A 12,380-nucleotide genomic window follows, 5' to 3' on the forward strand; every position below is an offset into this window, starting at 1 on the left:
GAGTGGCATGTGTTCGAGGCTTTTGGGCGCTGCCTCAGAACGTTAGCTAGCTTCCATGCTCATACTTAGTACCTCTTTAGGTACTTAATGTACCTAACATCACTAAGTATGTAGCCACCTGCACTCAAACCTAGCGCACGGCACTCATTTGCCTGCCCACGGAGCCACGGAATGGTTGCGCGCGTCACCTCCGTCGCTCAATTTCCCCTTTCTGTCATCTCCGACGGGGGGCCTCGGCTCTTGGGTTAATACACATGTGCAAGCCTGGATAAGGATACATCAGGCACAAATAGAAATATCCCGACAAACTGTATACATATCTGCATGGTATACACAAATGCAACCTTAAATGCCTGCTGTGTCGTATGGATCGATTATCTAGTTAACTAGGTAGCACCCGACCTGGGCCTGATTGATATGCAACATTCAGACTGGAGGAGTGAGTGTGAGTGCATCAAGTACTCGTGGCGCTTGATGCTCATTATATCGACCATCATCAACATCAGTCATCCAAAACCATGCAAGACAGTAAATGATAACGGTCTTTTTTTTCTTTTTTTTTCCTTTTTGAGACAATTGCATTACACAAGCCCAAAACTAGGGACGTACAGAGCAACGAGCAGCGTTCGCTGGGGCGATGTGGTGTCACCATCCAAACTGCATGCCAGCAATCACATGGCAGGCAGGCTGCCTTGCTGGGCAGATGTCGCAGATGAATAATGAATGCCTTATGATTTTGCCTAGAGGTGATGCAATCCGACAATATGGCGAAGGACTCGGGCACGATGCACGATATACGGTGCATGATGCATGATACCCAACGCATTGAGATGATGCATCTAAGAGCCAGGCCTCGCTCTGTCTCGACTATGGCAAGTATTGGCAAGTATTGACAAGATTGCAATCTCCATCCTTCCATCTTTCACTAGACGACAAGCAGTGAGCCCATAATGGCCACCGGATTGAACGGGATCCCGCTGGGTAACCCTACACGAGGTGGTTACACCAGACTTGCGAGTTTCATGGGGGATTACCCCAAGGTCGCCATCTTCAAGCGATTCTCCTCTCTCAGTACTCTCAGTCTGCTGCACATGCAGGCCGAGCTTGAAGTTCTTCAAAAGGAATTACAAGAGCAGGTCAAGGTAGACTCCTTGGATCCAAACAGGGCTCGTTGCGATCTTAACTGGCAGGATCTGATCAGCTCGGCATCTTGTGCCGACGATGAGGGGTCACGGCAGTGGGAGATTCTACAGAAGATTACCAAGCTTCTCCATGATTACAGTACGTCGATCAAGACTTCCTCTGAGCAAGACCAAGCACATGATATAATAACGTGACGGCTTACAGGAAAAACATTGCTCCAGCAGCATGAACTGTACAAAATAGCGTCGCCTGCAAAGCCAGAACTGAACTCCCTGCGTGCTTGGATGGAGTTTGAACAAATGGGCAACATCTGGCTCAGCGGCCCTGACCGAGAGATATGGACTGCCAGCCCCCCTTTCGGAGCTTATATGCCTTCGCCCGGAAGCGGGCCATGGTGCGTTCGTGAGATTCATCGGCCACAAACCTTTGCAATGGTACCATCACACCTTGGGCCAGCTTTTCCGGGTAAGAATGGAAGAAACCCTTGCGAGGCACCCTATCTTGCCAGCCCGTTAGGAGCCGGTTTACCTTTGTGAAACGGAATACTGACGTGTTATTCCCATCAAGAAACCTGACTCTGACGGCTCCCATGGCGATACGGTCTACTATTCTCCACGCGGACTGACACGACTAGAAGCTGTTGTGAGCACGGCACTTGCATCATTGCTCCCTACGGCGTCTATCGCTGTTCTGTATGTCGTGACTAACATGACGCAACGGCTGGTTATGATCCAGTTGATCTTCGCGGTTGGGGCAGGCGTGTTCACTAACGGTAGGATGATTGAAATTTTTGCATCAACAGCAGCGTAAGTATACAGCACCGACATCTTTGTGCCTTGAATATAAGTACTGACTTGTAGATACTGTAGGTTCGCAGCTATACAAGTCGTGTTTGTTGGCAGTGCAACCCAGCAAGCCCCCTGATGGTACGGGAGTCCCGACCATGTAACCTGAAGCCACTTCTTTCATCTACCAAAGAACATGTTCTTCGCTACCTGATTTCATGTGGTTGGTCATGATCAGCCACAACTACGTCTACTTTGATCTGCTGGACTGGGAATCCCCTGAGCGCGACTCCTCCTTGCCCTTCTTTTTCACTGTTCGTTTCGTTCATTGGCGGCACTCGCTTCCATATCACGCTTCTTGTTATTCTCATCCCTTTTGTTTTTGTCCGCTGGAAAATATCAGAAGGGCTTGACATCAATATAGAACGCATATGTAGTGGAACAACTCACTTTTGCTGATTTTCTTGGCGTTGAAAACCGGGCAGATCAAGTCTCGGTTTACTTGCAGAAGGCCAAGCTCCTGGATGGCATGGTCGCCCAGTATGATCTCGAAATGCGGCGAGTTCATGACGAGGAACCGAGTCAGGGTAAACGACCGACTAGATCCAACAATTTTCCATGCCAGCGTGATTTTCCCAGAAAAGGTCACATTTTGCCCCTCTACGCCCGTCCATGTAGGCGCTTCTGAGAGTCCCGTAATCTTGGAGCACATGTTGAGCTCCTTGACAGTTTGGGACGATATCAAGTTACCGGCTTGGCATCCTGTATCTAGCAGTGCTGTAAACTGCCTGTCTTCGCCAGTTTGGTTTTTGATACGCAGTTGCGTTTGCCACTTCTGCAAAGTGTTAGGGCGGGCGATGAACACGGGGTGCCGAAGCAAGGGAGAAGCTCACCTCAGGATCATGCTGCCACGAGATTTCGGCCATTGATACCGTGCGGCTGCTGGAAAGGGACTCTGAATCGAGCTTCGCTTCCACCCTCGAGAGCGAGTCTTGGGCTTCCTTGCGACCCCTTCTCCTGCAGTACCAATAGTACACGCCAGCGATGGTCAAGAGAAGCAGGACAGCTAGACCGACGGAGATACCTATCATCAAGGGCTGTTTTGACGGGTTCGGGGCATCCTTAGATAGGCCTGGACCCGACAACTGTGTGTCCGTTGGTATGGCTGTCGCTGACGACGATGCCGGCGATGGTGTGCCCGTGCTAATGGTGGTCGTGAACTTTGAGGCACCAGCACTGGTGCCAATAGCAGAAGCAGGGCTCTGGGGTTTCACATCTTCCATCTTGGCTATGGACCAGCCCTCGTATTGGACACCTATCAACACGGCGTTCGTGTTGTTGATCGTCTCTTGGTGCAAGGGCAAACCTGGAAATACCTTGTTGCTGATTTGGATGGTGTTCGGGTCTTCCCCCCTAGTGATCCAGTTAGTCTGTGGCTTTCCTTGTGCATCGTTTCGCTTTCAGGGGTTAAGTTACAGCTGATAGAATCCAATCCTGAATCGGGTTATTCTCTCCCGTTTGGGCCATTAGCAAGATCTTGTACAGATCAGCACCTTGCCAGATTAGCTGCAAGTAGTTGGGGATTGCCTTGTTGTAGATGGTGTAGTGGCCAGGGCTGTTGGCTACAGGTTCGAACCGCCATAGTGAGGTTTTGCTATTCTCGGGGCCAGAGCAAGCATCCACACGGACAGGGAAGTCCCTAAGGCTTTTGATCGATGGATTTACGACAATGCATGCGCTGTCGTTCCCGGCCGACATGAGTCGGACCCAGGACTGTGTCGGTATGTCAATCATGGTCATACGGTAAGGTAATCGAGTATCCCGAAGCACATATAGCCATAAATTTGGACGAGGAGTTGCCCCTATACGTGTGCATTTGGTTGCAATGAAGCCCGTTTGGGGAAACCCAAGGGCGTTTATAGACGTAAGAGCTCTCGCCCGAATCCAACAGCCCCCAATACTACGAATGACCGCACGTGTTGGTGTGGGCGCTTAAACATTGTGCAAATTATAGTAAGCTAATAATAGAAGTGATTATTTCCTAGCAAAAGTCCTAAAAGCAGTAGAAACAGCTGATTTGACCGAGTGGCTGATGCTTTTCCCGCTGGAAAGATCCTATTTCTGGACATGATAATGAATATCGGTCGTACAGTGCTGACTCACACAGCCCATGCGACCTATAAGTAAGACCGCTATGAGACAAGACATGGCATTCCTCCGGCTGGCCCTTATTAGCTGTGAATCCCTTTCTTCCTTCCGGCCCCTATCTTGTACTTGACTTGGAGCAAACATCAAGGAACGAAATTCACAGTAAGACCGCCCGCCCCTGCTCGTGGGATCGAAAAACAACATTTTGGTGAAGCAATTGGTTGAAAGTGAAATATGCATCACTTCAGCTACGGGTGATATGTAGGACTTCAGTATATTAGTAGCATCCATCAGACGAGCCTAGAATATGCCGGGGGCAGCTACGGACATGAGCGGCGTATCAGGTAAAGATGGTGAGAAGGTGGCAGATAACTCCTTGCCCAGTTTTCGTCTTTCTAATCCGCGGTCTGGGCTTTCTATCCCTTGCCGCGCCGGGCTAGTGGCAGCAGGAGCCCTAGCAGAGACTCAAACATGTATCCTACTGCGGAACGGAGGTAGGCCATGGACGGGAGGACGAACAGCATCAGGTTGCATTATACTTATATCATGTTTGGGCAGATTAACGCAAACTGCGTGGACTTCAACACGGACACAGTTATTCCTCGGGCAATTGGCTAGATCTAGAGCACTTAGTCGTGCTCTGAATACGACCAGTCATTTGTCAAAAGGGGCGGATGATGTGCACCCATTCTAACCATAGGCCATGTGCACTTTTGAGGCTTCGAGACACTGTTGTGGGGGTCATAAAGGGGGCGGGAGGGCTTGGCAGCTGTCACATCACATGGTGAGTTCCCAGGTTCTCGAGTTGCTCTATATGCAAGGTACAATTGCAATCAACCTTACGGTATACAATCCACACAAAATGCACTTCTTAATTGCTTCCCAAAATTCTAAAGCAACATCCGTTTGCTATATTTTAGGTCGCCCCTACTTAGCCTGGGGCCACGTAGTTGTCAGATATGCGCCAAAAGGGGCTCGGTGAAATACAGATGACGATCAGCTTCTGGCAGTTTACCTCAACTACTGGGGACGATAATGCCACACGTTCTCGACAATGAAATAAGACAAAAGAAAACAACGTGCTGTAAAGGTCTATTAATTAGTTTACTAAGTAATACAATCCGAAAAAACCCTACACAGCCTCGGAGCATCGAAGGCAAGAAACAAAAGATGACCCTGGCAAGTTTTCTCATTTCGGAAAAATAAACAGCCACTCCCGCCTACTCGATTCTCTTCTTGCCCTCTTCAGCACTGAGGTACTTCGCAGTGCTCAAACCCCGTTCGTGCCTCGCCACCAGCGGCCCGATCAGCTTGTCCTTCCTGATCTTGCTGATCGTGTCTTGGTAGCCCCTCGACAGCCCAAGGGCGGGGGTTCAGCTTGGGCCAGTTGACCTGCAGAGTTGATTAGTACACCACGCCAGACAGAATATTGCAGGGGAGCAAACACAGCAGGCGGACTTACATAGAGCATGCCGTTGCTCAGAATGAATTGGCCACACCAGGCTGCAACGACTGTCCAGAACAGGATGAACAACCGCATGGTAATCACAGAGGCATCGGCAGGTCGGCGTGTAACCAGCGCCAGGAAAATGAAGAGAACGCTGAAAGCAAATACATAGGGAATGCTCTGGATGAGAACCGGTCGACGGTCCGCAAAGATGAGGGATGAGCCAATATTACCCTCCGAGGGCTCGTAGGCACCCAGGAACAGGTCAAATGCGTCTTGGCGCGGCCCGTCCCGGAAGTTGTTAAGGTAGAAGCGAGTGATGGCAATATTGCCATCTGCCAATTTACCCGCGGTAGTGCGTGTGCCCATACGGGTGATATCCGTCTTCATGGCACCTGTGCCAGCATAGGCGCGCGAGACAGTATCGGCGTTATCAGCCCAGATGTTGCGGAAGAGAAAGTAAAAGTCCGTGTCGGCAGTGGCAAAGTCCTCACCGCGCTGCAGAAGGCCGAGGTCTATGAACATGCGGTCCAGCGTCCAGCGGGCAAGCATGCTTTGCACGACATTTGTACGGTCCAAGGAGTCCATACAGTTGGTTCGCACGATGCTGGTCTGGAAGTTACGGGTCTCTAAGCCCCCATTGGCTGGCATATCGACACCGCGGAAGTACTGTTGCACCATCAACGCATCTTTGAGCTGATCGACAAGCAGCATTGCGCGTTGCATTTGCATGCCTCTTGTTTCGTGGTGGTAGTCGAAATAGACATAGTGCAGGCGGTCAAACTCCTGTCTTGAAGAACTGGGCTCAACCACGTGGAATTTCTCATCCGTCCTCGAGTCGGCCTTGGTACCTTCTTTGGGCGAAGACACGAGCGTCGACACCATCTCCTCGTAGGCGTCCTTCATGCGCTTCTCCCGCCCCTTCTGGTTGACCAGGTTGACCAAGTAGTTGTCACCATAAATTCGGATTTGCTCGTCGAAGTGCTTCTTGGCCGCCGGAAGCGCCATCTCACAAGACTTGACCTGTAGCTTTGGCGTATATTTGAGTGCGTTAACTTCGGCCCAGTACGTCGGTATGCTTCCTCGAGTCTGCACGTATGAGAGGATCTGCATCTCCTTGCCCTCGGAGCCACCAAGCTTTCCGCTTTGCATATCGGTACTCCCAGCAAATCCGCCCATGCCACTTCCTGTGTCGTTCAAGATGACGATTTGTTCCGTTTCGTTGTAGTTGGCCGCGTGTCCCTCCGAATCGAGTCCTCGCGTGAAGTATCTCGTTCCGGCACGATAGCGAGACTTGCGCGTGACAAGACTGATGGTCAGAGGCTGGCCTTTGAGGGTGGTCGGTCGAATCTCCAGAGTGCCCCACATGATAGGGAGGATGAAGGGGTCGGCAGCGGGCTGAGCACCGTGCTGCGATCGGCTGCCCCTTGTACGGAAGTCCATGAGGTCCGTCTGGACGAACTTGTTCCAGAAGAAACGGTCGTCGGCTCGCATCCACAAGGGTTTCGAGTTGTCTATAGAGGCTTGACGCTGGAAGCTGTTGGTGAGGTCGAGCGAGTAGGAGAAGTACATGGGTCCGGTCATGACGAAGGTCTTGAGCAAGGAGAGGAACTGGTCCTCGTCGGGGTCTCGGATCTGACGCTCGCGCATGGGCAGGAAGTCGGTTGAGATGACTTTGTATACCATATGGCCCTTGAGGCGGCCCATGGGCTGAGCCTTGGTGATTATAATGACATACTTGTCCAGTCTCAGCCTGATCATACCCAGGATGCCTGCAATGCTGGTCTGACGGGTGATGCGCTTGTTGGGATAGGAACTTCCCTCGCTCAAGCGCAAGTCCCCGGTGGGACGGTCGATGACTAGAGCTGGCGCATTGGGGGACGAGGGCGAGGTGAAGGTATAGGAGTCCGGCGCCACCTGGACGTTGATATCGCGAAAGGGGAGACTCATGATGACGGTGATGAGTGGGCGTTGATGGCCTGAACCTGCCCGGTTGGGGATTCCAGATGCGATAGCGGACTGTGTTTCTTGGATGTCGGTCTTTCTTAACGCATAATCTTGTCAAGTTACAGTACAAAGTCAAAGTGAATCGGGAGCAGGAGCAAAGGAGTGTTTGTTGGAAGTAATGTAGTCTGGTGGTGGAGTAGGGATTACTTACATCTTTAGCGATGCTGCCACGGTCCCCTGAACTTATTAACACGAATTGGCTTCCAGGGGGCTCTCGAGGTTGCAATGGGGAAACCTGGCAAGCTTGTGATGCCAAGTCGAGCGTTCAGTGGGTGCTTTCGCCCAAGTAAAGCAGCACGGGCCGTGACCTCATCTACGTGGTAAGTGGGTGCCAATGTGTGTGCGTGTGCGTGTACAAGCGCTGCTGAGCCACATCTTTCAAATGCGCATATGTTCATCGACGCAGCGGCACGTGGATCATTCGACCGATTAGGTGATGGGCTTTCCAATCCTCACCGAAACTGGCATTCTTGACATTCACCGTACTTTGGAGGTAGACTGCGTAGAGCATGTGCAGCCATCAATCATCGTCATCGTCATTATCGTAAAAGCGAATGCAGCTCCGGTACCTGTCTACATGTAAATACATCAATAGACATTGACATAAATGCCATCTTAGACATGTGTTGGGTCTGGAGGTCTGGAGGTCTGGTCAACTATCACCTGCTCTCCAGTTAGAGGCCTTTAGTGCATGTACAGGTGCACAAGCGTGTGGCTAAGGCCCCCAACAGCGGTAATCTTCAGCGCAAAGCAGCGCACCGAGCCCCCAGAACGCGAGCACCCGACACCCGCAGCCCTTGGAACTTCCGGGTGCCACCTGCATTCGTCCAACTGACGTGGGCCAGTTGCTCAGCCAGAAGACTGGAACAGCGGGAGCTTCAACAAGGCAGTCACATTTGAATATCGGCCTTCCTACGTCGAGCCCAAACGAAACCATCTACACTTACTCGGCATTTCATCACCAAACCCTCCCCAACAAAGACCGATTTTCTTCTCACGCCACCAACGATACCCTACGTCGTCGCCTCTGTAATACCATAATCCTACAGCATTCGCAGCAAAGCGACCCGTCGCAACCTATCGAAGATAACCGCCGACCTTCTTCCATCATCACAATGTCTACCAGAGGTGGCCCGGCAGCTGCGCGTGGAATGAACGCACGATTTGCGCAGTTCAAGTTGGTTTTACTAGGTAAAGCCCATTTCGGTCTCTGCATTGCGCCCTGATGCTAACGACATGCCCTACAGGAGAATCCGCAGTCGGCAAGGTAATGAACGCTCTTCCTGGTTGATGCGACGCTTGGAGCCATCCTTACTGACTCTACACGGGCAGAGTTCGATTGTTCTCCGTTTTGTCAAGGATCAGTTCGATTCCTACCGAGAATCCACCATTGGCGCTGCCTTCCTCACACAGACCATCTCTCTGGATGAGAACACCACGGTGAAGTTCGAGATCTGGGATACGGCAGGCCAGGAACGCTACAAGTCCCTGGCGCCCATGTACTACCGCAACGCAAATTGCGCCGTCGTTGTATACGACATCACACAGGCTGTACGTAAAGTCATAACCCAGCGAAAATATTGAAGACACGAGACTAACCCGTCTTCGATAGGCTTCTCTCGATAAGGCCAAGTCATGGGTCAAGGAGCTGCAGCGACAGGCGAACGAGAATATTATCATCGCTCTTTGCGGGAAATAAGTTGGATTTGGTAACCGAGCAGCCCGACAAGCGGGCCGTACCCGCGGCGGATGCCGAAGCGTACGCCAACGAAGCTGGTCTCCTATTCTTCGAGACCTCGGCCAAGACTGCAGAGAATGTACGTGAGCTCTTCACAGCCATCGCCAAGAAACTGCCGCTGGATCAAGTCGGCCCTAGACATAGCCGTCCAGGGCAGCGAGCAGGAGGCGTAAGTCTGGGAGCGAGCGGTGAGGGCGCAAACACACAAGCCGGGGGCTTGCAGCTGTTAAGAGGCTTCAGCTGGGATTTCTACGAGAGGGCTGCAGACCCGGACCCGGTATTCTTTCTTGTTATCGGAGTATCATGAGGTTGGACGGCATAAGCTTCTTTTTTTTAATACACTGCGTTGATTCGAGTTTGATATCCATTTAGTGTCTGATTAGGTAGGCAGGTAGGCAGGGAGGTTGGCAAATCGCAGTTAAACAACAAACATTTCTTGAAAACATACATCCACTGGAGACCCCGAGTAAATACGATTGTAGAACACCTACAATCTGAGAAGTATAGCTGGAATTATAGGCAGTCGAATGTCTAGAGGAGGTGGTGGTGATCGGACATAGGTCACGGCAGTCATCACACGCATGGCCTATCACTGGCGGACCGGTTGCCGCCGGACCTTTCCCAGCTTCCTCTCGACATCAACAATAACAACAACGTAGAAAATGCTCGTCCTAATTAACGACAGCCTCATTCCCCCGTAGATTTGTCGTGCATTGTGTCGCCAAATTGAGTAGACGAGGCATCCAAGATATAGACTGGTACTCTGTTTGACCATATCCTCACTGGCAACGGGGAAGCTTGACTGACTGCTGCTGCTGCTGCATTACGTATGACCTGGCTTCCAATACTTGTACCTGTGTACTTGCTGTACTTGCTGTCCGGGATCCACCAGGAACGCAAAAAAGCTCCATAGCCCGTCGACCGAACCCGAGCTCCCCAGCAAGCACAGCGTTTTTACACCTCAATCCGTGCAATACCATCACCAGTCCCATCCACCACAACTGCTCCTTGGACAGTTCCTCGATGTCCCCATGTTGCGGTCTTCGTTGCGATCCGTAAGGGCAGTGGGCAATGCGCCCATTGCCTCTGCTGTTAACCGCCAATGGCAGCCTGCAATCACCTCAACTGTTCGCGTGGCCGGAAGGGTACGACGATGATGCAATCTCCCCAACATGCTGCCACGGACATGTGTCACTGACCACAATTTTTACGCAGAGATTCTACGCCGACGAGAAGAGGATAGACGATTCAAAACTTCCCAAGTCGGAGACTACCACTTCTGTCGCCAGTGAACTCCCTACGCTGAATACAGGAAGCGAAGTCGCATCCAAGGATGTTCCTCTCACCCCTCCCGAGCCCGAGGCCATTGCATCTTCGGCTGCGACTGGAGCAAAGCTGCCTACGCCCCCGCCTACTCCCGTTAAGAAGAAGAAGGGCTTCTTCCGCCGTCTTCGCAACTTGGTCCTTACTCTGATGATTCTTGGCACCGTGACCTTCGGCGGCGGTGTTGCGTATTCGCGCATCAGTGACAACTTCCACGACTTCTTCACCGAGTATGTGCCTTTCGGCGAGCAGGCTGTTCTATACTTCGAAGAGTTAGATTTGAAGAAGAGGTACCCCCGTAGCTTGAGTGGCAACTCATCGCGATCGAAGGATACTGGTGCCGAAGTCAAGATCGCTCCTCAGAGCGGAGCGTCTTGGAGAGTCGCAGACAGCGGGGAGAGAACATCTAGCGCTGTCGGCAAGTCCTCGCTCAAGAAAGAGACCAAGAGCAAGGGTGAGGCGAAGCCTGTGTCCGAAGCTCCGGCCAAGGTCGTTGAAAGTGCACCCACGAAACAGACAAAGTCTGCGGGTTCTTACAAAGCTCCCGAAGTTGACGAGCCTTCTCGGTTCCCGCCTGCTTCCCCAATCGACCCCCTTACGGTTAAAGATGCCGAGGATCCCGTGGTTCAGGATTTGGTCAAGATGCTCAACGATATCATCACCGTGGTCAACGCCGATAACGCAGACGATCGCTTCTCTTCCACCATTGGAAAGGCTAAGAATGAGCTCAACAAGATAGGTTCCAAGATTCGTGCTCTGAAGACCCAGGCCGAGGAGGAAGCTGCCTCCCAGGTTGCTTCCAGAGTTAACGAGTTCGACACTGCTGCTAACGAGCTTGTATCACGTGTTGAGAAGGCCTTGGTTGCTCAGGAGAGCGCCTGGCGCGAGGAGTTCGAGGCTGAGATCAAGCGCCTGCACGAAACCTACAACTCGCGCATCCAGACCGAGATGGAGCGCGAGAAGCTTGTCAACGAGCAGAAGCTTACCAACAAGCTGCTTGAACAGGCTGTCCAACTTAAGCGCCAATTCCAGTCGGAGATCAAGAAGAGCGTTGAGGCCGAGCGCCAGGGCCGTTTGGGCAAGCTGGACCAGTTGAGCGGAGCCATCAAGGAGCTTGAGCAGCTGACCACTGGTTGGAACGATGTGGTGGACATGAACCTCAGGACACAGCAACTGCATGTTGCTGTTGAGGCTGTTCGTGCCAGTCTCGAGGACACTGAGCACCCCCGACCTTTCGTTCGCGAGCTTGTTGCTCTCAGATCTATTGCTTCCGACGATGACGTCGTTAACGCTGCTATCGCATCTATCAACCCTACTGCCTACCAGCGCGGCATTAGCAACCCCTCTCAGCTCATCGACCGCTTCCGACGTGTGGCTTCAGAGGTGCGCAAGGCCAGCCTCCTGCCAGAAGATGCTGGCGTGGCGAGCCATGCCAGCAGCTGGGTCTTGAGCAAGGTCATGTTCAAGAAGCAGGGGCTGGCGGCCGGTGACGATGTCGAGAGCATTCTTACGAGGACGCAAACCTATCTTGAGGAGGGCAATCTGGATAGTGCAGCGCGTGAGATGAACGGGCTCCAGGGCTGGGCCAAGACATTGAGCAAAGACTGGCTCGGCGAGGTGAGGAAGGTTCTCGAAGTCCAGCAGGCGCTTGACGTAAGTTGCATCCGCTCTTTCCAACCTGACATTCAGTCGTCAATATTCTAACTTTTTCTTTCAGGTTATTTCTACCGAGGCTAGACTTCAAAGTCTTAAGGTTGAGCAGTAATTATGAGTTGTAAAGGTTCCCTAT

The 12,380-nt window shown here is 52.0% G+C and overlaps 4 protein-coding genes across 4 annotated transcripts; 2 read left to right on the forward strand and 2 right to left on the reverse strand.

Moving 5' to 3' along the window:
• Nucleotides 1-950: 950 nt before the first annotated feature.
• On the forward strand, nucleotides 951-1,679 carry PG997_009408 (uncharacterized protein; the record flags this gene model as incomplete). The annotated part of the gene is made up of 2 exons (XM_066813723.1): nucleotides 951-1,281; nucleotides 1,348-1,679. The coding sequence occupies 2 exons, from the start codon at nucleotides 951-953 to the stop codon at nucleotides 1,677-1,679; spliced, it is 663 nt and encodes a 220-aa protein (XP_066665685.1).
• A 1,094-nt stretch (nucleotides 1,680-2,773) lies between these two features.
• PG997_009409 (uncharacterized protein) lies at nucleotides 2,774-3,211 on the reverse strand (the record flags this gene model as incomplete). The annotated part of the gene is made up of 1 exon (XM_066813724.1): nucleotides 2,774-3,211. One exon carries the CDS (start codon nucleotides 3,209-3,211, stop codon nucleotides 2,774-2,776), a length of 438 nt encoding a protein of 145 aa, XP_066665686.1.
• A 2,110-nt stretch (nucleotides 3,212-5,321) lies between these two features.
• Nucleotides 5,322-7,473, reverse strand: PG997_009410 (uncharacterized protein; the record flags this gene model as incomplete). Its single annotated transcript, XM_066813725.1, has 2 exons — nucleotides 5,322-5,468; nucleotides 5,539-7,473. 2 exons carry the CDS (start codon nucleotides 7,471-7,473, stop codon nucleotides 5,322-5,324), a joined length of 2,082 nt encoding a protein of 693 aa, XP_066665687.1.
• Nucleotides 7,474-8,645: 1,172 nt separating this feature from the next.
• On the forward strand, nucleotides 8,646-12,356 carry PG997_009411 (MICOS complex subunit mic60; the record flags this gene model as incomplete). The annotated part of the gene is made up of 7 exons (XM_066813726.1): nucleotides 8,646-8,721; nucleotides 8,778-8,797; nucleotides 8,863-9,081; nucleotides 9,231-9,437; nucleotides 10,285-10,413; nucleotides 10,484-12,244; nucleotides 12,309-12,356. 7 exons carry the CDS (start codon nucleotides 8,646-8,648, stop codon nucleotides 12,354-12,356), a joined length of 2,460 nt encoding a protein of 819 aa, XP_066665688.1.
• Between the last annotated feature and the right edge of the window lie 24 nt (nucleotides 12,357-12,380).

This window comes from Apiospora hydei (assembly GCF_038363865.1).
Source record: "Apiospora hydei strain CBS 114990 chromosome Unknown utg000007l_segment0_segment0, whole genome shotgun sequence".
In the NCBI taxonomy this organism is placed as follows: domain Eukaryota; kingdom Fungi; phylum Ascomycota; class Sordariomycetes; order Amphisphaeriales; family Apiosporaceae; genus Apiospora; species Apiospora hydei.